Source organism: Ovis canadensis, chromosome 3 (genome assembly GCF_042477335.2).
Source record: "Ovis canadensis isolate MfBH-ARS-UI-01 breed Bighorn chromosome 3, ARS-UI_OviCan_v2, whole genome shotgun sequence".
In the NCBI taxonomy this organism is placed as follows: Eukaryota; Metazoa; Chordata; class Mammalia; order Artiodactyla; family Bovidae; genus Ovis; species Ovis canadensis.
The window spans coordinates 199969722-199995232 of NC_091247.1; the positions used below are offsets into that span (position 1 = coordinate 199969722).

General features: G+C 40.1%; 2 protein-coding genes and 1 non-coding gene across 4 annotated transcripts in view; 1 reads left to right on the top strand and 2 right to left on the bottom strand.

Annotated features, from left to right (window-relative positions):
* Window positions 1–536: 536 nt before the first annotated feature.
* Window positions 537–15274, bottom strand: GOLT1B (golgi transport 1B). Its single transcript, XM_069581253.1, has 5 exons — window positions 15082–15274; window positions 7792–7883; window positions 6021–6199; window positions 5169–5250; window positions 537–3043 (listed from the first exon to the last, which is right to left on the bottom strand). Exons 1-5 carry the CDS (start codon window positions 15104–15106, stop codon window positions 3005–3007), a joined length of 417 nt encoding a protein of 138 aa, XP_069437354.1. The 5' UTR covers window positions 15107–15274; the 3' UTR covers window positions 537–3004.
* Window positions 15275–15328: 54 nt separating this feature from the next.
* RECQL (RecQ like helicase) overlaps window positions 15329–25511 on the top strand; it is a 38028-nt gene continuing 27845 nt past the window's right edge. The window contains exons 1-2 of one of the 2 annotated variants that reach the window (XM_069581254.1): window positions 15329–15464; window positions 18838–18885. In XM_069581254.1, coding sequence (XP_069437355.1) covers window positions 18870–18885 — 16 coding nt within the window. In that variant the 5' untranslated portion in view covers window positions 15329–15464; window positions 18838–18869. The remainder of the gene's footprint in view (window positions 15465–18837; window positions 18886–25511) is intronic. The other variant, XM_069581255.1, reaches the window with a different exon arrangement.
* LOC138438507 (U6atac minor spliceosomal RNA) lies at window positions 19892–20017 on the bottom strand. Its single transcript, XR_011256430.1, has one exon. It is a non-coding gene; the product is annotated as a U6atac minor spliceosomal RNA (small nuclear RNA).

Genomic DNA, 25511 nt, shown 5'->3' on the forward strand with positions numbered 1-25511 from the left:
TCTTTTAATTTCATGGCTGCAATCACCATCTGCAGTGATTTGGGAGCCCCCCAAAATAAAGTCTGACACTGTTTCCACTGTTTCCCCATCAATTTAAAACACAAGTTGGGTTATTGTACAATGCTCGATTTTTAGAATTTCATAATAAAAATACATCTGACCATTGCTATGGATTGAATTTTTGTTCCCTTCAAACTTATACGTTGAAAACTCAACCGCCAATATGCTGGCACTGGGGGTGGGCCATGGGGAGGTAGCTGGGTTTAGATGAGGTGATCAAGATGGGATGCCTCATGAAGGGATTAATGTCCTTATTAGAAGAGAGAGGAGAGCTCATTCTCTTTTTCGATGTCATGTGAGGACATAGAAAGGAGGCAGCTGTCTGCAAGCTAGAAAGAGGGCCCTCTCCAGGAACTGAATCTGCCAGCATCTTCATTTTGGACTTCCCAGAATCCAGAACCATGAGAACTAATATCTGTTGTGTAAGTTGGTCTGTGGAATTTTGTTTTAGCAGCCCAAGTTGAGACAACCACCAATTAATAGAAAAGTACCCTTTTATTGAGAAGTAAGACAAGTGTATTTACAATATTCAATTGTTAGGTCATATAATCTGTGAGACTTTTAAAAGCAGCAGTATTCCAGGAATTACAATGTATAAGGGGAAAAGAAAAACATTCCAAATAGGTTTCTGTTACAGAAAATAGATTTGAACAATGCCAGAAACACTTAAGGCTAAGTAGTATTAGACCTTTTCTTCCACCTTTATAGCAATAACTGATGCTTTTTTTTTTTTTGTCACAGAAGACTAATTTTGGAAAGGAAGAAACCATATGATGTACAGTGTTTCCTGTCAGAAAACAAGTTATGTTTAAAAATAGAGCCTCATCAATGGTTCTAAGAAACATACAATGCTGCCAAGCAGTCCCAAACTCACATTTGAAAAAACAAAACTGCTCCAAGCCTCTCATTCTTACTGGGAGATTATCACATCCTTTATACACTTCTGTCTAATAATGTTTTCTGAACAAGATTGTTGAAAAAGAGATCTCTGCTACAGTGCAAAGAACATTCTGATAGAAATTCATGTCTACAAAGGAGTTAAATAATACAGATGTTCCTTACATTAACAGATAATGTTCTTGCTCTAAAAAAGGTAGACTTATCTAGCCACTGTAAATAATACGGGTCAGTCAAAAATATGTATAACAGAGTCCCACAGGGCAACTTATATAAGTCAGTCCCCCAAGTATGTAGATATTTGACACTCTCCAAGTGAGGATAGTACTTTTTTGAAGAACATTACACAACAAAAGGTTTCTTATCATTCCATGAACTATTGAGGTAGGAGTCTCATTTTGTCAATATCATCTATGTTCACAGATTATGTCATAAGTCAAATGCCAGTACCGAAAAGACAGTAATCCACAAGGCTGAACCGTTAAGACTATCTACCAAGTCGTTCGTTCTTTAGATGAGCAAGGATGGGACTTCCCTGTGCATCAAGAGATTTAACTACTAATAACACAGGCAATAATATATCTTGTAGACATGTTTGTAAATAAAAAATCACAAATTTCAATGATTTTATGTATTAAAAAGCTCTGCGACTGTTAAAAAAAATGAGCAAATAGTACAATCATTAACAGTAAAACAAATAATACTATGACTCTTGACATGGCTTCCTACATCTACAAAAGGGTGCCTCCTTGGAAAACTACTCCTGAGGAAACAACCACAGCTTCCTACTTACTGCCTGTCGAGCAGCAACAGTGGAGAAAACACCACATCGTTTTTGTAGTGTCATGTTTTTCAGAACTATAGTCAGTTTAATTACAGTAAAATAACTTTAGCGTGTGAACTCAGAGATTCTCTCCACGAATTCAAGATGAAGAGAGCGAGTATGAAACACACAGTATGCATACGGATTTTTATGTCAGGAAAACGCTGAAAATAAGGGAAAAATTGGCTTCTGTGAACAGCCCTTTAAAAAACAGCTGTAAATCTAACCTTATAACATGTTACATCTTAAAGTAAAAATTACCAGTAGTTATTTCAATGTATGAAAAGCAAAATAATAAACCACTGCTAAAATTAAAAAAAAAAATAAAAGGAAAAACTGGATCATGACACGGAAAAATCTCACTTGGGTTGTATCACTTAGTATCTTAAAGAACACACCATTCAGTGAAACAAGCTTTGTAACAGACTCTTTCATGGCTGAGATGGCTTTCTGTTAAATGCTCATGTGTCATGAAAGATACAGATGCTCAGATGAGAGTCCCAAGGAATATCAGGATTTCCAGAGTGTGTTGCTGAAGGAAAAAGTGCTGAGTAAGCTGTAACTTAGAAACTGTAAGATAGTAAAGAATGACCTTTGCAACATTCCAACAAAGAATATCTAGGTCGGATTTTCATCTGTTTTTAAAATATTAAGATTCAGAAGAACCATGAAAGTTTTATTTTAACCATATTCTTACCAAAAAAAAAAAAAAAGGGATTCATACATCAACACTGGGTTTTCCTGGTTTTAATAGATTAAAATGACATAATCCAATCTAACTCATGCATCATTTTCAGAGACACAGTGCAACTGGAAATATTTTTGCCATTGCAGTGGACACTTCTAAAAAGCAAATGCCTATGGATATGCTTGCATCTTGAACATAAGAAGGAAAGAAATAGGGATTACATACAGTTCTCTATGGATGGCTGTGTTTCACACATTGTGGAAAAATAATAAAAATGGCCTTTAAAAGTTTCAATATGCATGTAACATAGATTTCACCTCCTTCGGTTTGCTTGCTGACCTCTTAGATGACTTGGTTAGAAGCCTGTTTTCATCGCTTCTTTGTTAACTGTTGTTGGTACTTTGTAGGCTATACCTTTTAAACTTCTGTAAAGAACATTACAAGCTATTTCAGGTAATTTAATTTTGTGCTGAATATTCTTCAAAGGATTTTATAAATAATACAATATTTTAAATGAGTCTTCAATTCAATGGTTGTTACACCATATTGTTGCTTTCTCCGACTTTATCTACAAACTGCAAGGAGAAGAAAAACAGATAGTTAAAAAAAAGCCTAGAGCACTTAAAAATATCACATCAACTCTAAATGTTGATTAAAAAAACCCAGCTTTGTAAGATTTGTGGAAATTTAAGGTATGACTGACAATGATTAACCCAGTACTACTCACCATCTTCTGACACATAAATGTATATAAAAAATTTTTTTCTACGAGTTTTCGCATGACATGTTATACATATGACTTTAAAAGTGCAACACGAGAAATGCAACACAATGAATTAAAAAAACTGGATAAAATGAAGTTAACGCTTCTAGCTTAACAAAAGAAAAATTTAAAAAAAAAAAAAAAGCTGAAATGTCAGCCATTCATGCATTAATGAACCCAATAATATTATTTCAACTGACCATTATTGTGGATCTCTTCTGGGCCTATGTAGTCTTTGAACAAACAGATTTAGCTCCATTAAGTTCAATAATTAACAACAGCTATTGACTAAAAATACTTTAAATGTGTATTCTGGACTTCAGACTGAAAGTGGCAATGACATTAAAAAGAGACTTAATGATGCAAGCATAAATCGATATTACAGAACATAAGTTTTAACACATACTAATGTAAGTGGCTATTTACTTGATTACTCCACCCCAAATATAAAGCAATTGGGCTTTCTTCAGCATTCCAGATGGTGATGCAAACAGATGTTGAAACAAAGTAATTAGTGAAGATATTAAGTTACATAACCCAAGTGGCTATTATACTATCAAAATGTAGGAATGATTTAACCCTTTATGTCACTATTCATACTTTTACTTAATAATAATAAAATAATATTAAGAAATGCTTATTTATTTTAATGAAGCATTAGTAGAAAACAAAATTTATAGCACTGAATGTTCATTTATGCAAATACTGAAGAATCCTTAAATTAGGGACATGATTAATAAGTACAACTCTATATAACTAGAAGTTTCAGTACATTCAAAAGACACTCTAAGTATAAATAACACTGACTACTGTATGAGTTTGGGGATTAATGTGAATGAAATCAGGATATACCCCTATAAGCCTAGGTCCCAACATTTTATATTATTGCAAGTAAGTGACTAGCACTCGAGGATTCATTAGAATTTTATGACATGTTTAGGTGGAGAGAAAGCACATTTTCTCTCCAAAGGTAACTTCAAATATCTAGGTTATGTGAGCTGTAAGATTCTGACTCTAAAATTGAAATGAGATCAGGCTTACAGTGGTACCTATTCCTTAGTGGGAAAGCCATCCTTTAGCTCTTTGAGAATTCAATACATGCTATGGAGTATCTCTAGAAGCAACTATGCAAATCTGCAAACATCTATAAGAAGTTGATGGCCTGCCCTGGAGATATAGATTTGACAAGACCGTTCTAACTGTGGACAGAGCTGGGAACAGAATTTTATCATCTGACTCTCAGTATCACAATGCTTTATTTAATTGTTTCAACACACTCCATTTGGTGATACAGTCTAAGAGAGAACATATTTGTAAGAAATAATGGTGTTCTTTTATATTATTGCTTCTAAAATTAAAGCTCTTATAAAAGTTAACTGAAAGGTGCTTTGAACTCTCAAAGAGAAAGGTAGCATAGCAATCCAAGTCACATGAAAAAAGGAAAACAACATTAAATGCGGATACAGTGAAACCAAATTTCAGGTTTTATAGGTTTAGCAATGATTATTTTCTGTTATTCATTGTAACCACAATTTATGTGATGCAACTGTTTATATATATCATAATAAAAACATATCAATCATGTTATCAATTCCTCAGATTTCTAAAAAGAGCATCAGAGAACAATTATTTATCTTTAAAATTTTTATTTTATTTAAACAATTTCAAAATTGTAGTTGATTTACAACACTGTGTTAATTTCTGCTGTAAAGCAAAGTGATCTAGTTATACATATATATACGTATATTCTTTTCTATTATGATTTATCACAGGATGCTGAATATAGTTCTCTGTGCTATACAGCAGGATCTTGTTTATCCATTCTAAATATAATAGTCTGCATCTGCTAACCCCAAACTCCCAAACCATTCTTTCTCCCAGAGAGCACTTATTTTAATGGTTCAAAAAAATGTGTTGCTAAATATAGGATTACTTACCGATCTAATTCCAGGTAAGTTCAAGAGGGATCCAAGGACTGGCACTCTTCTAATAAAGCCAACAACCACAGGAAAGAAGCCCCTGGGAGAGGGGGAAAAAGGTCTCAGAACGAACAGATTCTCTAGCACCAAAACCGACTGTTAGCCATATAAAAAGAAATCTTGTTAAAATTTTGAACTTTTAAGCAACTTCAAAATTCAGTTACCATTTCTTCCCTCTCCCTGGGTGTGATCCCTTCTTTAGTTGTGCTCTGTAACATTCTGCATAAACATCTATAACCACATTACTACTATATCCCACCAGTTCCTTTACAGTCTATTTCATGTGTCAGAAATGAGAGATTCCTTAAAGCAGATTTGGCACTTGTGGGCAAATGTTTGCTGTGGGCAATAGGGTGCTTGGCAGAGAGAAGACAAATGATATACCTTGAATAAGTAATTTAATCAACCTTACTTAAAAGTGTTTTCTCACATTGCATACTATTATTTACTTGGTAAGTGGCATTCAGAAAATATTAAATGATCAAAACCTCCAATAATGTATTTGGTCCAAAATTTTTTAACATCTGCACGCACTAAAGAAAGCATCATCAAGTGGCAATACCTGTGCAGTATCAGGTTCTACATGTTAAAACGCTGGATTGATCTATCACTGGTTGGTTGATGAAAACAGCAAACAGAGACAGAGTGCCTTAAGATGCCACCAAAGTAAACTTTATAGCACTGAAAATGCTTTACAAGTTAATTTATACCCTGACACAAGCAATCATCTGCATTTGATAAACACATCTGGGTTTCTGTAATAATTATCTGACATAATGGTTTACTGAAACAATAAAATAGTTGAGTTACCTGAACAAGAGAAAGAATCCATAAATTTCAAAGATCATGCCTATCAAAGGCGAACCAATCAGGACCACAAACACACCACCCAGGAAAAATCCTGTAGCTTTCACTTTATGTTTTTGGAAGAAGAATCTGAATGTTCTTTCTAAACCAATTACAAAAGCCAAGCCAGCCACAAATAAAACCTGCAAGAGAAGGAAAATGCAACATAGTTAGGCAGTTAAATGCACTGTATACGCTTGAAAAGGATGGTCAAAGATAAATATGATAAATGTTTAAGACATGTGCCTTTTAATGTGGCCAACTGGCCAGAGAAGGCCACCAATGCACACAAGAGGCAGGACCATGTTAAAGTGGTGGTTACATCCCACTCTGTTCAGCCCTCTTCTGTTGTGATCTGATGAAGAAAAGGGAAGTAAAGACAAATGAGGCATTACCCACGGGTGTCTGCGCCTGCAGTGGTTTCCCCAGGTTTAGCCAGATGGCGACAGCTTTGTCAATTTACAAGATGAACCGGAAGGCGAAAGAGAGTAGGTGCCTGTAAAATATCAACTGAAGGGACTCCCGGTTCTGAAAACTTTTATCAGGACCGATAGGAGATCCTACAGATGGGAGAAAACCTGACATGGCCCATTTGGTAGTAGAAGAAATCACACAAACCCAGGAGGAAGATCCTAGTTTTATTAATTCCAGAAGTCTGGGAGCAGCTGATATGAAATACAGCTGTGCCTTCTCAAACATATTCTGTATGTTTTCAGACAATGGACAAGAGATGGTGGTCAACTAAAAACTTGTTTTCTTCCAGGTTTTATTCCCAAATACTTGCCTTTCTTCATTACTGTACTTTAGTGAAAAATATTTCACACAAATGTTTATTAAGCCTAATGTTTAAGTTTCACATTCTGAGATGCCAATGCTGTTGATGTTATTGTTTATTAAAACATTAATTCTGAACAGTTTTGTTATCCTTTGTATTTTCCAACATCCAATTAAAAGTCCGATGTTAATATACGCTTTGAAACTATTCCATCCTTAGTGACTTTAGTGCCCTCTTAGGAGGATTACTGGGCTTCCCTGGGGGCTCAGACCGTAAATCCCTGGGTTGGGAAGATCCCCTGGAGGAGAGCATGGCAATCAACTCCAGTATTCTTGCTTGGAGAATTCCATGGACAGAGGACCCTGGCTACAGTCCTAAGAGGGGGCACTACGAGTCGGACAGGACTGAGCAGCTAACACTTTTTTAAAGAGGGTTACTAATTTCTAGGGCTCTTGCACAGCCTTCACCACAGATAAGAGAGTACACATTCCAAATAAACAATATACACACCTTTCTTAGCAAGCCAATTATTAATAGAGGTATATATTTTAAAGGTTGAAGTGGTTTTAAAAAACTCTTCATCTTATGCTATTGAAGTAAATGTTAAATCTCAGATATTTCAAGTCAAAATGACATTAACAAATTTATCAAGACGTGGGGCTATGAAATCATCTACTTTCAACTACTCAGAGGTGGTCTTGATTTTACTCTATTGTAAATCACATATCAAAATATTTAACCGAGCAGTTACGGGATTAGAAAACCTCATTAAGTGTTTACCTTTTGTTTAAACAGTACGCTTGCAAGTTTCATCCCTGATGGAAACAGAAAATGTAACAGGAATCTTCATATGAGTAACAGTGAATTATCTTCCCCTGGCTTTACAGCTGGCAATAATTCATTTATATTAAGTTAAAATTTCATTATGAATGTAGCTAAAATATATGTTGAAACACTCACATTTCCAATAGCCAGTAGTGCTTTGTCAAAAAAGAGGATCATTCCAAAGAATAGGAAGAACACTCCAAATCCTGTTAATCCCATTCCAATTTCTGCAACAGAAGTCATACAGTTAAGAGTAGAGCAAAAGTAAAGCTACATTCAGATCCCTGCAAACTAGGAAAAAAGTTTCAGTTTTTCTTTTGACTGATAAGGAAACATGGGTCCCAACACTGCAGGTTAACTTATGATGACATTCTTTATGAACTATAACAAATTAAATTAACATCAGCAAATTACTCTCAAATTTAAAATGAGTTAAGAATTTCTGCTCCTTAAATGAAACAGAGGACTTCTCACAAACATACCCATAGTAGAGAAAGATGAATCAGGATTCTAAACCTTTGGTTATGCATTTTTTTTTCCTCCCAAGAAACCTTCTGGCTTCAGACATAAGTATATGGGTTTACTTTTACTCTTTGTCCCCTCTTCTCCTTTTATGTTCCAGGACTAGTATTTATATGCACAAGACCTGCAGTTTCTTCTTAAAATGCTGAACCCACCAGAAATGCTACAGGACGTCAGTACAACAGACTTCGCTCTATTATGCACTCTATTATGCTTCTCACAATGGCAACATGAGAAATTTTGAGACTCAAGTAGCTGTCTCCTCTAAAAGTTAATATTCAGAAGGTGAGGCATCACTCTGACTTCCTGATGGTTTGTCATGCATTTATCTACTATAAGTCTCTCTCAACTATGCACCTATTCACACATTTAGTCTCAGTCCTAAAACCACCTCTCCAACACTGTCTTACCTAATATTAACATTCTGGGTCTTTACTTCTTCACTCAGAAACAAAAAATTGTTGATCCACTCCTAGATGTTGGCAACTGTTCTAGGTACTGAGTATAGAGTAGTGGAAAATATAAGCTTTTAAGGCTCTATTTACTCTTTATATAAAACTAATAATTTTATTGCCTTTACATTTCCTAGACTTATCTGTACTTCTGAAGAGTCTTAACTTTCTATGGTTACAGTTGCACTAGTCTGTTAATGTTGCAAAGCACAATCCATGAAATTACTTCCTTGCTCATTTTAGTACAGCTTGCAGGAAACCAGTCACCAATCCTTACTTTAACCTAGCAGCACTACCTGCAGAAAACAACGGATCTGAACTGAAACTGCCATATTTGGGGAAATACAATTTTAAATACACAGTAGTGATTTCTGATCTGTTACCTCAGCTCCAGAAAGCTAAAATCTAAGTCACAGCTCCTTAAAAATTTAAGCCATGTAAAATGTTCCAATGAGTTGAAAATTTACATGTGTCTTCTTCAACATCCTCAACTTCAATTTACAGTTAATGACTGCCTCCCATTCCAGCTACCTTTTTCTCTGAGAGTTAGACTAAAAGAATTCAGGTTCAGTTCAGTTACTCAGCTGTGTCTGACTCTTTGTGACCCCGAGGACTGCAGCATACCAGGCTTCCCTGTCCACCACCAACTCCCGGAGCTTCTCAAACTCATGTTCATCCAGTTGGTGATGCCATCCAACTATCTCATGCTCTGTTGTACCGGTTTTCCTCCAGCCTTCAATCTTTCCCAGCATCAGGGTCTTTTCAAATGAGTTGGCTCTTAGCATCAGGTGGCCAAAGTACTGAAGCTTCAGCATCAGTCCTTTCAATGAATATTCAGGACTGATTTCCTTTAGGATTGACTGGTTTGATCTGCTTACAGTCCAAGGAACTCTCAAGAGTCTTCTCTAACACCACATTTGGAAAGCATCAATTTTTGGTGCTGCTCAGTTTTCTTTATGGTCCAGCTCTCACACCCATACATGACTACTGGAAAAATCACAGCTTTGACTATATGGATCTTTGTCAGCAAAGTACCTGTCCATAAATACATTGGAAAGTGTACACCACGGACATAAATTCTCATGAAAGTTGGAAGCTGATACTTTCATGCTTAAATGCTTCAGGAGAATTTACCAAAATAACTATTCAGATGTCAGGCATAATTTCTGAGAGAAAAATATGGACAAATGAGCAAGTAACATTCCATTAAGTAACTATTTAGTAGTTAAGATTTAATCACTGGCAGCTGGGTTACTTAAATACAACCCATTTCTATTTTTTCACAAGTTGTCCTAATGATAACAGAGACGTGTCGAGATGTTTGTTCTTCAGAAAGGAAATTATATGGCAATAAACATACTATATACTGAGAATTTACCATGAATTGGCCATTATGAAGTGCTTCACATCTCTTACAGAACTTATTTCTCCCAGTAATATTGCAAGGTAGGTATCATTATATCATCTTAGAGATGGAGGAAACTGAGGTTTAGAGAATTGACTTCATTTGCCCAAAGTCACACATCTGGATAAGCATTTGAACTCAGGTCTATTTGAATCCAAAGTCCCTGTGCTTAACCATCATGCCATACTGCTTCCCAAAGGATCCCCCTCCCCCGAGTTAAATACATAAGATTAAATGAAACTCAAAGGTATTGGGATATGCTGAACTTCTGGGAGAAGCATCTTTAGGTGATTCAAGTTTAATATAATCAGCTTGTTACTAACATAATGTCAGTTATATTATTAAAAACTGCAGTGAAAAAGAAAGACAATGTATACGGTTTTACATTTAATGAGTGAACGTGACATTGCTCAGTTGTGTCTGACTCTTTGCGACCTCATGGACAGTAGCCTACCAGGCTCCTCCATCCATGGGATTTTCCAGGCAAGAGCACTGGAGTGGGCTGCCATTTCCTTCTCCAGGGGATCTTCCCAACCCTGGGATTGATCCTGCATTGCAGACAGACGCTTTACCGTCTGAGCCATGAGATGTCTACACAAATGTCCTAATTCCTTTGGCAAAACTGGGGGGTTAAAAAGTATTACTGGCTCCATGTTTCATGTGGGCAACTTAAGACTCAGATTGGTAACTCATCCTTGATCACAGAATCGGCAAATATGGGTGTGTGTGGAGGGGGACGGGTGCTAGGTAGGAGGGGAGTGTGTGAGGTTTGGCTAGAATTCAAATCTAGTCTTGAGGTTCCACAGCTTATAACTGTAACACAGGAACCGAAACATTCCGCTGCTTTACCCAGTACAGTCCAGCAAGAGAGGGTTGCTGCTAACATTTTTGCTGAAACACTAGCTGATTATTGCCACACAGTCCCTAATTTGAATGTGTCAAGAGTCTCAAACTGGCCTCGCTGTTCAGCATGAACAGCATGTTTATTTTACTGGGTACGATTCTGATGGTGAGAGGGCAGCTCCAAATAGTGCTTTAATAACCAGAGGGCTTGTGAATACATAGGCTTAGGGAAGAACTGGAGGGGAGAAAATGGAACAGTGAGGCCAGTTTGAGCCTTTTGACCCATTCACATCAGTGACTATTTGGCACTAACCTGCTAGTGTTTTGGCAAAAATGTTAGAGGCAACCCTCTCTTGCTGGACTGCACTGGGTAAAGCAGTGAAATGTTTTGGTCCCAAGTTATAAACTGTGGAGCCTCAGGACTAGATTTGAATTCTAGCCAAACCCCACACCACTCCCCTCCCGCCCAACACCGGTCCCCCTCCACACACACACATCTGCCATTTCTGTGATTAAGGATGAGTTACTAATCTGAGTCTTAAGTTGCCCACATGGGATGGGAATACCAGACTACCTGACCTGCCTCCTGAGAAATCTGTATGCAAGTCAAGAAGCAACAGTTAGAACTGGACATGGAAAAACAGACTGGTTCCAAATCAGGAAAGGAGTATGTCAAGGCTGTATATTGTCACCCTGCTTATTTAACTTATATGCAGAGTACATCATGAGAAACACTGGGCTGGATAAAGCACAAGCTGGAATCAAGATTGCCGGGAGAAATCTCAATAACCTCAGATATGCAGATGACACCACCCTTATGGCAGACAGTGAAGAGGAACTAAAAACCCTCTTGATGAAAGTGAAAAGGGAGAGTGAAAATGTTGGCTGAAAGCTCAACATTCAGAAAGCTAAGATCATGGCATCTGGTCCCATCACTTCATGGCAAATAGATAGGGAAACAATGGAAATAGTTACAGACTTTATTTTCTTGGGCTCCAAAATCACTGCAGATGGTGATTGCAGCCATGAAATTAAAAGACGCTTTCTCCTTGGAAGAAAAGTAATGACCCAACTAGACAGCATATTAAAAAGCAGAGATATTACTTTGCCTACAAAGGTCCATCTAGTTAAAGGTATGATTTTTCCAGTAGTCATGTATGGATGTGAGAGTTGGACTAAAGAAAGCTGAGTGCCAAAGAACTGATGCTTTTGAACTGTGGTGCTGGAGAAGACTCTCGAGAGTCACTTGGACTGCAAGGAGATCCAACCAGTCAATCCTAAAGGAAATCAGTTGAATATTCATTGGAAAGACTGATGCTGAAGCTGAAACTCCAATCCTTTGGCCATATGATGAGAAGAACTGATTCATCTGAAAAGACCCTGATGCTGGTAAAGACTGAATGCAGGAGAAGAAGGGGACGACAGAGGATGAGATGGTTGGATGGCATCACTGACTCAATGGACATGAGTTTGAGTAAGCTCTCGGAGCTGGTGATGGACAGGGAAGCCTGGAGTGCTGCAGTCCATGGGGTCGCAAAGCGTCGGACATGACTGAGCGACTGAACTGACTGAAAATAAACGTATTTTCTTGTGCATTATTAAAATTTCATTCTTCTTGCTCATGTGCATGCGTGCATGTGCACATGCACACAGGCATGTGTAGTTTTAAAGCACAATCTAATCTAAAAAATCTAATAAAACTAATTTATCTAAAATCAAAAGCTTTTGGAGAAATTCGATAAGGAGAGATATTCTTACTCCCATGACGATCACCTTAGCACTTTTGATTTGATTTCTTATTTAAGACATTTCAAGGCAGCGCTGTCTATATCCTTTCAAAAAGAGAAAATGTTATAATAAAGAACTCAGTTCAACATCATGGTAGAATTTAGGCAATGTGACATAATGAAGTAAAGCTTTAGAGGCAGCATGGCAACTGCTCCACTTCAGCCTCCTCAATAAATTTTGTGGGTTTTTTTGGGGGCGGGGTACTGGAGGGGATTATAGAATTCCCTTAAAAAGTCATGAATTGCGTTTTTACTATGACCAGTACTTGATCACTCTCTCCCAGAATCGGGATCCCAGAATAATCTTGGTAAGTCACTTGAATGATGGCCAATTCCTACAGTTGAACACACACACAAACACCAGTTGAAATCCAAAGAGCTTTTGGTCCACTAATCATTTTGTATTCTCATCCATTATCTATTTAAAACATTCAGCAAATGAGCAGCAAAAAGTTTAATTTCCTCCTCTTCATCACTATAATGAAGTAAGGAGAATGCTGCCTATTCTGCCCGTATTCCAACCCAACCCCCTCATTCTGGTTTTTGAAAGGATGTAAATTAGCACTTGTCCCCATAAGACTTCAATGGAAGAGAATCTATATGCACAAGGTAAGTAAATAATATATATATGTAATAATCACAGATTCAGACAGGAGTATTAACAGATAGGAAAACTACATAGAGACCAAGTACTTCCTCTGAGTAATTAGTAGTACTATTAGAAATAAATTCTAGCAATTTATGTATAGTATTCTGCTAAATTCTGGGTTTCAGTCAAGAGGACCAAAAATAGGCTCTGAATATTCTACCCAATCTCTCAAAAAATCAATGCATAATTCTAAATAATAAATATCTACTGTTGAAACTATTTTTTGCTATGGGAAAATTTCATCCCTCTCAGATAGATTTCAAATAAACTTAACATCAAATCTTCTTAGATGCTAGCAGGGTACAGTGAAATGGACAAAGATTTTTGAGCCTGCAGACCTGGGATCAAGTTTTGTTTCTCTTGCTTTCCTCATGATTATACACTAGATTTCTTTTGAGCCTTCTTTAATTTATGCAAGAGATATATTCTTCTTTGCCTTACAAGGCTCTTAGAACTAAAGAAAACATTTTACATGAAAGCACATGGTAAACTGGTATGAGATGGTTTTATGTAATAGGTAGTTTTATTATAACACTAAACAAACAAACAAAAAAAACCACCCCAAACATAAAAACCTACAAACAGAAAAGGACTCTATATTATCTCTGATCAGAACAGATACACCAAAATGGGCACTCAAGGTGCAGAGGCAGTTCAATCTGAGGAAGGGAGGGACCCTTCCTGGGGTGGCAGTGTGTGCAGGAGTTATAAGCAGCTTGGTGAATGAAGTTCAACTTAGTCAAGACTTGAATCCAAACCTTACGACTTCACTTTAAAATAAGCCATTTTTTAAGGAAGTTCTATTTTTTATTTCAACAGACTGTTAAATTCTTAAAAATCTTTAAAATTCAAGTAAGTTATACAGAATAAAAAAAAGGCATGGCAGATAAAATAAAGTGAGATTAAAAAGACTATCACTACCATCAAAAGACAGGAAGCACAGGGTTGGCAGATATGTAAATACAAAATTATTAACACTGACAAAAAGGGGTAGAAAACTACCCCTTTTATATTTCACATTGAAAGGGAAATTTTATATTGAAAGACAACAGACAGCAATATGAATCTTAGAGATAAGATAGGCTGGAGAACTCTGTGGCAGACAGAAAGATGCTAAAATAATAAAACATACCACAAAGCACAACATACAATATTAACGAAAGAAGTCGTTTAACTGAACACAAAGTTTACGATTGGGAAGACAGCAGCCGGTAGAAAAGTGAAGCTATTTCAAGGGATGTTTAAAAGGTTGCTTCTAGTGGTGGCAAAAAGCAAATACTCAAAATATTTAAGCGTAAGCACATTTCCAAAAAGAGCCTATCATGGATGACATTTAAAACACGGCCTCCAAACAACCAGCAGTAACTTGTAGAGGACCCCAAGTATGTCAAGTGTAAAAATAACCCCAAGAGTGGGCCGCTGGCATCGCGCATCAAACTTTCTCTCGCGGCCGCCCGCAGGAACAAAGCGCCCATCCTCCTGAAAGTGAGAGCGGCGCGACCCCTGCGCGCTAGGCGAAAGCTCCCCCTCCCCAGCTTGGGCGTCTCCCCAGACCCCACTGACTCTCCCCTCCCGCCAGGTCCGCAGCCGCAAGTTCAGCACCCGGCTCCTCCAGGGTCCCGCAGTCCTAGCTGAGTACTGCAGGCCACCGCCCCCATCGCGGAGCTTCATTCATTGACCCGGGCAGGCGGAGGGGAAGGCGGGCGAGACCCAGACCGGGGAAGGTGTGTGCGGGGCTTGAGGCGGGGCCTCGGGGCAGGTACTTACTCTGTGTGTCCGTTAACGAGATCATGGCTGCAGAGGTGAGGGAGGCGGCAATAGCACCTCGGAGCGCCCTGGGTGTGGAGCCAAGTGGAGAGAATGAAGCCGGGAAGCAGCCCAGGCAAGAGCCGCCACGTCTTCCGGAAACACGCAGCCGCCCCCACCCTAGGTTCAAACCCGCTTCCTACTGGCTACACCTGCTCCCAACATCAACCAATAATCTCTGGTTTTGTTCAGTGACGCAAATGGTGACCACACCCCTTGACCAATAAGAGAAGGGTTGTACCTGCAATTGGTTGAAAGGACCCACCCGGAAGGGTGAATGCCCCCGGCTGCAGAGAAAGGAAAGCCTGGTGGCGGGAAGTTTTTATTGGAGTGCGGCTAAAAGGGTAAGTAGTGGACAGAGGGGGTCTTGGGGTCGGAGATCGAGGAGGGGGAATGTTTTTCTTAACTTCACCCGGGAGAGGTTCTGGGGTAACCCCTAGTTACCTCTTTGAAAGAGCTAACATTCCTTTTCCTGGCCTATGGGGAAGGCCGGTTCACTTCCTTCCACCAATGCGTTGGTGAGGGAGAAGCAGGGGCCCTCGCCCCTCTAATGGAACTCTCCGTTATCGCCCAGTTCTAGTGGAACTCGGGCCTTTAGGGGCACGTTCCACTGCGGTCGGTCTCTTTATCATCAGCTTTTTCCAGGCAGGAGACTCGGTCACCAAAGCCTTTTATTTGCAACCACTGTTTATTGGGAAAAGCCAGAGGGGACGCCTAAGCGTGACGGAGGGTTTTATTAAATTGCTGTTGTATCTAAACCGAGGTGGCGGAGAGAGGGGTGTGTGTGTGTGTTGCATCTAAACCGAGGTGGCGGAAGCGGGGGCGGGGTGTGGTGTGTGTGTGTGTCTGTTGCATCTAAACCGAGGTGGTGGAGAGAGGGGTGGGTGTGTGTGTGTGTGTGTGTGTGTATTGCATCTAAACCGAGGTGAGGGGTGTGTGTGTGTGTGTGTGTGTGTGTGTGTATTGCATCTAAACCGAGGTGGCGGAGAGAGGGGTGTGTGTGTGTGTGTGTGTGTGTGTGTGTGTGTGTGTGTATTGCATCTAAACCGAGGTGAGGTGTGTGTGTGTGTGTGTGTGTGTGTGTGTGTGTATTGCATCTAAACCGAGGTGGCGGAGAGAGGGGTGTGTGTGTGTGTGTGTGATTTAGCCTCTGGTACCTGGTGTCAAGTCCCAGGGTGTGTGTGTGTGTGTGTGTGTGTGTGTGTGTGTGTGTGATTTAGCCTCTGGTACTTGGTGTCAAGTCCCTGGTGCCGGGAAAGATTGAGGGCAGTAGAAGAGGGCTTCAGAGGATGAGATGACTGGACGGCATCACCAGTGAACTTGGGCAAACTCTGGGAGATGGTGAGGGACAAGGAGGCCTGGTGTGCTGCAGTCCATAGGATCGCAAAGAGTCAGATATGACTGGGCGACTTGATGTCAGGCATGCATGACTGACATGAGACCTTGTAAAGTATTTCCTGAGGATGCTGCCAAAAGTTCAGATGGAGCAGAAGTAAAAACACTGAATCATGGAAGTGGTAATTAGTGAAAGTTCATTGTGTATCCACCAAAAAGACAGTTTGCCGACCAAGAGATCTCAAATTGAGACATGGAATTAGGCTCAGGGCTATGTAAAGCAGGTTGTTTAGTAAGAGGGCATTGACTGTTTATTCTTCACACTGATTGGTTGTATTAACATTTTCTTAAAAGATACGGAATTGGATAGTGGTTACCTCATAGCAAACTTGGGAAACAGTGGGAGTTTTGCTTCTGATTTCCAGAGGCAGAAAGGCGAAGTGCCCCAGGTCAAGTTAGTCTTTCAAAATAAGCTAAATTAAGCTTTGTTTGTATGGCTATGTTGGTTTTGTCTGCCCAGGGACTTTTCAAGGCTGATCTCCCTTTGTTTTGGATTTTAAACAGTGTTTAAGTATACTTCTGACAGACCTGCTATACATAGCTCATTAATTTTTGAACATTTTTTACATTCAGCTAGCTTTTGCTATTAAATCACATCATCTGGGGAAGGAGTTTATAAGCAGTTTTTAAAAAATGGTACAATCAAAGGAGTTGTTTAAAATAGTGGGGGGAAATGGTTGTAGAGATGTAGACTACATTCTTTCATAAGAGTGGAGAAAGCTTCTGCTTTCAGTCTTGCTGAGACTGGATGCCTGGATCCTGTGTGCCTGGATGCTAAGTCCCTTCAGTCGTGTCCACCTCTTTGTGACCTATGGACCATAGCCCATCAGGCTCCTCTGTGCATGGGGATTCTGCAGGCAAGAATACTGGAGTGGGTTGCCATGCCCTCCTCCTGGGGATCTTCCCTACCCAGGGATTGAATCTGTGTCTCTTACATCTCTTATACTGGCACTAGTGCCACCCTGAGCCTTCACTATATGCAAGGCATTTTACTAGGTTACGTGGATACAGAGGTGAAGAGACTCAATCTCTACGCTGCTGGAGAACCTTACAGTCCAGGTGGAGGAAGGAGAAGGTGAAGTCGCTCAGTCGTGTCCGACTCTTTGCGACCCCGTGGACTGTAGCCTACCAGGCTTCTCCATACATGGGATTCTCCAGGCAAGAATACTGGAGTGGGTTACCATTTCCTTCTTCACGGGATCTTCCCGACCCAGGGATCAAACCCGGGTCTCCCGCATTGGAGGCAGACGCTTTAACCTCTGAGCCACCAGGGAAGCCCTACAGTCCAGAGAAGGAGAATTATATTTCCATGAAATGGTGAAGGCATGTTCATATAGATAAAGAATTAGAAGTCCTTGGTTTACTCTTCTACTTAAATATCTTTTAGTGTTGTGACTCTTTCAAGCTTCTTAGCAAGTCACAGAAGACCCTACCTATTTTTCCAGCCTAGTGGTGGCTTCAGAATTCTACATGAGGCAGGGCATAGGGTGAGCAATTTGAGTAAGGGCAGGGTGATGCTGAAGCTACCTGCAGAGAACATTGACTTAGTTTCAGAACATGTTGGTTGTCCATTTCAGAGTTGGAAAAGGTGTTCTTGGAGATTATGGATAAGCTAAATAAAGTTCCTACCCTCCAGACTCACCTCCTTTCACTTGCTTGTGTGTACTCTTAAGTTTTAACCATTCAGAAATATTTCTTAATACAAACCAGGTTTTTCCCCATTTCTGAACTCTTTGTGTTCTCTCCATCTGAAATCTCATCCTTCCATGGAATACCAATTCCTCTTTTAAAATTGAGCCTCAATTGTAACCCTGTAGAGCAAATATTCAGTAAAATGTTAAATGAATAATTTGAGTAGTTTGTTAATGGGTTTTGCTTCATCTGGGATATTTGAATCTATCCAACTTACTATTTGTAAAATAGGTTCCACCATCCCAATTGTACAGATAGGGAAAGTGGCTGACAGGACAGATTGTTTTAAGTTTGCTAAACTCACACAATAATGTAATGGTAAAGCTGTTTAACCTCTACACTTTGCTCTTTTTTTGCAACTTCATTAAGTATTTGCTGGGTGTTTGTTAAATGTTTTTGGTGTCATGCTTGTTGTTATATTTGTGTGACTTTGGTTACTTCTCTGAAATCTAGAGAATTCTCCATAAAAAGTAGAGTGGGAAGAACCATGTAGTATTGTTGGAAGGTTATTGCAGTATAAAATTTACTTTCTAACATTTTTTGTGCTCAGTAATGACAGATTATCATTGAGCATTATCAACAGTACTTTTTTTAAAAAAAATGTTGCTCTGATTTTTCTTTCACTTTTAGGGAGAAATTTGGCTTTCCAGTTCGACTTTAGAATGGCATCCATTTCAGGTTAGTGGAGATTATTCCATTTTGTGGTTCATTCCGTTCTGTTTCTAACTGCGTGTTTTCTCTGTCCCTTCCCTTCAGTTTTACTGTGAGTCTTAAACTACTTTAAAAAAAAGTTTTAGTAGGAATAAATAAAAATAAATTTAGAAAATATTTGTCTTAATAATTCTGATTATAGATTTTTTTCCAGGTTTCTTTTTATTGTTGTGAAATATGTTTAGACTTGCCATTTTAGCTCCTTTTAAGCAGACGATCAAGAGCTGTGCATGCACGGCATCATGTGCCTCATCCATCTCCGGAACTTTTCATCACTCCCCACTGATGCTGAGAGCACCATGTAGATGTATTGTTTTCAACAAATTTTTTCACATTTTTTACATAATATTTGGTAATGTGATTCTTAAAAACACAAGGTAGATAAAGAATATAGACATACTGTAATATAAATTTTATGTTCTCAATATTCTGTTTTTAATACTGCTCTGTATTTTGTTGTTTTATAGTGGGATTAAAGAATTAACACTTTGAGTGTTGGTTTTGAACTTTTAGGCTGTCTTTATTTTTCAAAAGTAAAAAAAGTTGCATTGAACATCTTTGAATCAAAAGGTTTGTGTACTTCTTTGATTATTTCCTTAAGATAAGTTCCTCAGTGGTATCATTTAAAATATTTTTATTTTATTATTTTTTTAATGTTTTCTTTCAACTATATTATATCACTTTTTTAAAATTAAATTTTTATTTTTACTTTATTTTACTTAACAATACTGTATTGGTTTTGCCATACACTGACATGAATCCACCACGGGTGTACATGCGTTCCCAAATATGAACCCCCTCCCACCTCCCTCCCCATAACATCTCTCTGGGTCATCCCCGTGCACCAGCCCCAAGCATCCTGTATCCTGCATCGGACATAGACTGGCGATTCGTTTCTTACATGATAGTATACATGTTTCAATGCCATTCTCCCAAATCATCCCACCCTCTCCCTCTCTCTCAGAGTCCAAAAGAAAAACAGTGGTTAGATGCCATGAAGTAGCTGGCAATGCCTTAACCGTATGTGTGTTGTCAGGCCCGAGAGCCTCTTCCATCCTTGTCAAGGGGAGTGCTAACCTTCTCTCCTTTCATACAACACTAAAATATTTTTAAAATATAAAAGAAAGACGTCTGTTTTACCTTTTCCAGGCAGCTTCTCTTGGTATTTTGATGCATTTCCTCGCATTGTTTGTTTTAATAAACTTGACCAGATTCTTTTGTGCTTATTAGTGAAGTTTTGCTGTTTATTCAGTTAAGAGGTGGATGGTAGGAGGGAGGAACTATTCTATGGTTATTTTCATGTTCTTTGTAGGATATAGTGAATATGACCTTAGCACTGATAGTGGAGTAACAAGTCCAGGTTCTTAACAAACTTTCTAGGAATGGTTTTCTTAAGTATGGAATCCTCTTCTCCACACCCCAAAACTTTACAATTTATTTAAATATAAATGTGAAAAAAATAGTGACATAGATTTTGTCTTCATCTCTCACAGCTTAATGATTCATACCAATAGCCTAAGGCTTAATAATAAATGGTAACAATTTAAGTTATATTAAATGCTAACCTAGGTATTAATCACTAAGAGACAAAAGTGTGGGTTTCATTGATGTTACTAAACCTTACTGTAGATGGTGACTTCGGCCATGAAATTATAAGACACTTACTCCTTAGAAGGAAAGTTATGACCAACCTAGATAGCATATTAAAAAGCAGCGACATTACTTTGCCAACAAAGGTCCATCTAGTCAAGGCTATGGTTTTTCCAGTAGTCATGTATGGATGTAAGAGTTGGACTATAAGGAAAGCTGAGTGCCAAAGAATTGATGCTTTTGAACTGTGGTGTTGGAGAAGACTCTTGAGAGTTCCTTGGACTGCAAGGAGATCCAACCAGTCCTTCCTAAAGGAGATCAGTTCATTGGAAGGACTGATACTGAAGCTGAAACTCCAATACTTTGGCCACATGATGCAAAGAACTGACTCATTTGAAAAGACCCTGATTCTGGGAAAGATTGAGGGCAGGAGGAGAAGGGGATGACAGAGGATGAGATGGTTGGATGGCATCACCGACTCAATGGACATGAGTTTGGGTAAACTCTGGGAGTTGGTGATGGACAGGGAGGCCTGATGTGCTGCAGTCCATGGGGTCGCAAAGAGTCGGACACGACTGAGCGACTGAACTGAACTCAACCGAACCAAGCCTTACCTCAGTTGAAATAGTTATTTTTGGATCACATCAGTGAGTTATTCTATTTAGTAAGACTTTACTCTTTCTCAGTAGGAAATGATATTTTGAAAGTTGTTTATTTATTTATTTATGGCTGCACTGGGTCTTTGTTGCTGCACAAGGGCTTTCTCCAGTTGTGGCCAACAGGGGCTGCTCTTCATTGTGGTGTGCGGTCTTCTCATTGTGGTGGCTTCTCATTGTGGTGGCTTCTCTTGTTGCGGCTCCCAGGCCCTGGAGCGCGGGCTCAGTAGTTGTGGCACATGAGCTTAGTTACCCCGAGGCGTGTGGGATTTTCCCAGACCAGGGATCAAACCTGTGTGCCCTGCATTGGCAGGCAGACTCTCAACTTGTTGTGGATGACCAGGGAAGTCCCTGGGATATGATTTTAAAATAACTGAATAATGCCATAGATCAATTTTATTTAAGAAGAGATGATTACTTTAAATCATTGCTTTTACAATATTTCACCCCTTTCAAATAACTCACCTCTTCTATTGTTCTACCCGCTTGTTGACCTGTATTTGAAATGCCTCTGAAATTGCCTTCAGATAGTTTGTTGAGTTGGATTTGGTGGTTCCCTGGTGGTAAATCACTTCCCTTTCACTGTGGCCTTCAGTATGGGAGATCGTCAGAAACTGTCCTGCTTCTGAAGAATGATACCTCCCTTGTCTCAGCTGTAAGCTTAGGAGCAGGATCCCTGCTCAGTACCATGTGAGATATAGTAATAAGCCCTCTTCATGATGAATGATTGAAATCCTTCCCTTTTCAATCTCATCTCTCATCATACAGGTCACGTGTTGTCCAAGCTGGCATTAGAGATGGTTATAGTTTTGAACAAAAATATTAAAAGACCCTGATTTGTTACAACTAGCTCGACTGTCTTATATTCTGAGTCAATCAGGACTTTGTCCAGGGTACAGTGATATTGACTTTGTAGCACAGGTTGACATTATCTCTGTTAGGTGGGATTCAGTGAAAGAAGCAGAAGCACTGTGAGTGATAAGAGGGATTGACTGTAGGAATTCTTGGCGGGAATTTGGGAAGTGTTTAGGCTCTTTCTTTGTGTCTGTTGATGGGCCTGGCATCAGTGGTGCCAGTAGATAGGAAGAGAAGATGCTTATGCTATGGGGATTGCCCAAACAGAATGCTCCCTGTGAAGATGAATCTCACCAGAACCTGGACCAGTCTCTGGTTGTCTCAAAGCCTCCAGTTTAGGTGAGGCAGCACCTGTCAAATTGCTCGCGTCCTTCCCTGTTGAGTCGCACATGATCTGGCTAAGTGTTCAGAGAAGCCCAAGGAGGAGAACCAGCAGGATCCAGAGGAACTGCAGGCACCTCTGTTTCCCCAAGGGTATCTAGCAGCAGCTAGAATCATGGGCCCAGCTGCTGTCCCATGCTGGAGAGGTCACCAGGCCTGACCTTGCACTGCCCTTCTTAAATATGGAAAATATAGCTACTGCTTAACTTCCACCTTCTAAAGCTCTGGCTTCCCAAGTTGACATAGCTCTGTCTTGTCCAAGCAAATGTATACAGATCCTCTCCCCGGAAGAGGACAGGGATTCTCTTTATTCATCTTTGGATGATGCTCATTCCTTTTCTTGCTCAATCACATCCTCCGTGATAATCTTCTAACTTAAATCCTGAGATACAAAGTTAGTAACTATTAACACCTTTTATTTTAGGATTTAGGGGAATGGGAGCCAGAAGTTCAGTCTATCCATCCATTCATCAACTAACTAACCACCACCAAGAGAAATCCAAACTTGTCTTCTACAGGAATGTCAGAATAGAGGAGAAACGCTTAATAGCTATTCCAGTTCTTGGGTCTCACCTGATCATGTGCTTATAGCTGTTATTTTATAACTGCCTTTTCAACTTTCTGATCCCTTTGTTCTCAGCAAACAGCTCACTTGGTCATGGGGCCTTGCCTGGTGGGATTTGCCTTAGCAGTTTGCTTGTAATGGGTTTTTGTGGTTTTCCATACATTCTAAGCAGGGGATGTGGGAATACCAAAAGATAACCCTAGAGCAGGGGTCCCCGACCTCTGGGATCTAATACCGGATGATCTGAGGTGGAGCTGATGTAATAATAACAGAAATAATGTGCACAATAAATGTAATACACTTGAATCACCCTGAAACCATCCCTCCTCCACCCCACCCTGGTTCTTGGAAAAACTGTCTTCCATGAAACCGGTCGCTGGTACCAAAAAGGTTGGGGACCACTGCCCTGGAGGATCCCCCAATTCCAGACACATTGCTCCTCACCTCTGCAGTGTCATAGCAGTCCAGTTTCCTTTAACAGTCAGGATCATTTTCCCCAGCCAGTCTAGTAACCCCTTTCTTTGCCTTTTGGTTTCCTGGCCACGAGGAACCCAAACTGGCCAAGTGGTAATCAACTTCCAATTAAATGGAACCATTGCTTTTCCCCCTGGTAGAAGCAGTTCTAACTGGCCAACCTCTAGACTAGCAGAATCCAAAGTTTCAGCGATGGGAAGCAAACATTTCACTAGTGGATCACTAGGGGATAATAGGAGCCATGTTTCCAGCCCTGTTTCCCAGGCCCATGAGTCCTGGCTGTGTGAGGAACAGCACTATTCACTGTTTTGGTAGTAAGCACTCTTTATGCTGCCTTCCCGGAGAAGGCAATGGCACCCCACTCCAGTACTCTTGCCTGGAAAACCCCATGGACAGAGGAGCCTGGTGGGCTGCAGTCCATGGGGTCGCTAAGAGTCGGACATGACTGAGAGACTTCCCTTTCACTTTTCACTTTCCTGCATTGGAGAAGGAAATGGTAACCCACTCCAGTGTTCTTGCCTGGAGAATCCCAGGGACTGGGGAGCCTGGTGGGCTGCCGTCTATGGGGTCGCACAGAGTCGGACATGACTGAAGCGACAAGAAGAAGATACTGCCTTCCACTTGGTCCTTCCTACCATAATAGTCCTTACTCTTAGGTCAGGAAACCAGCCAGTTGCTGAATGCATGCATGCTAAGTTGCCTCAGTCATCTCTGACTCTTTGCGACCCTATGGACTGTAGCCTGCCAGGCTCATCAGTCCCTGGGATTCTCCAGGCAGGAGTACTGAATTGGGTTTCCATGCCCTCCTCCAAGGCATCTTCACCACCCAGGGATGCCAGGTTCCACAAGTCTTCTTCTGTGTCTCCTGCACTGGCAGGTGCGTTCTTTACCACTAGCGCCACCTGGGGGTATATGTTCTAATTACACCTGCTGGAGCTGGGGCGGTAACCACAGAATAGACCTCCTAGCCCTTTGTGTGATGCGCCTGAGCAGAACGGCATTGATCATGTGTTTTGCTCAAGTTCAGTCCATACTCTAACTGGTGGGTCACCATGGCATTATAGTTCTCCAGGAATTGTCAGATTACAGTTGCTGTCCAGGAACTCCTGAGAAGTTATTTTCCCTTTTCCGGTACACAATTACCTTGATTAAGATTCTCTGGAGAAGGATAGTGGCAAGATTTACTGCATGAAGTTTTAGCTGTATATGAGGGTCCTTTTTCAAAGGGCCCCAACCTCTACTTTACATAAGGAGCTTTGGATCTATAAATTGGCTCATTTCTGGGAACTGGTTGAAGGGCTGTGATTCTTTTGTGGTAATTCAAATCAGACATGTGTTCACCAGAATCAGGCCTTTGTACTCTGCCTGTACAGAGTAATCTATTTCTATTTCAGACTTCATGATCACCTAGCCAGTGCCAAAGACTTTTCTAAGTGTTACTTCTGCTTATTGCCCTTTGGGTTTCTCTGGTGGTTCAGATGGTAAAGAATCTGCCTGCAGTACAGGAGACCTGGATTCCCTCTCTGAATTGGGAGGATTCTTTGGAGAAGTGAATGGCAACCCACTCCAATATTCTTGCCTGGGAAATCCCATGGACAGAGGAGCCTGGCAGGCTCCATGGGGTCACAAAGAATTGGAAACGACTGAACGACTAACACTTTCACTTTCTGTTGCCCATTTTGACAACCACATCTGCCTTTCCTTTGGTCATGAATTGAATTGCTGACAATTAGCCCCTGTGTCTTAGAAATCATCATTCTCATTGATTCAGGTAGTCTAGTTGAAAGGCAGTACTTCCCATGGTCATTCCTGGCTTACAGAGAAAGCCAACCCAGACCTCTTCAGGGGTTCATTCCGCTCATGAATGCATTTCTTACAGGCTTGGAAAAAGGAGGGTCTCCTGGATCCTCCTGGGGGATCGCAGGAGAGTGGATGATCAACCACTCTAGCATTCCCATCTCCCTAAGCCTCGAGTTCCTCTCCTTTAGTGTATACCCAGAAAGTTTTAGCCTTTCCATTTCATTGGCACCTACCCCTGTGTCATTCCATCCCAAACTTTCTGATATTCATCT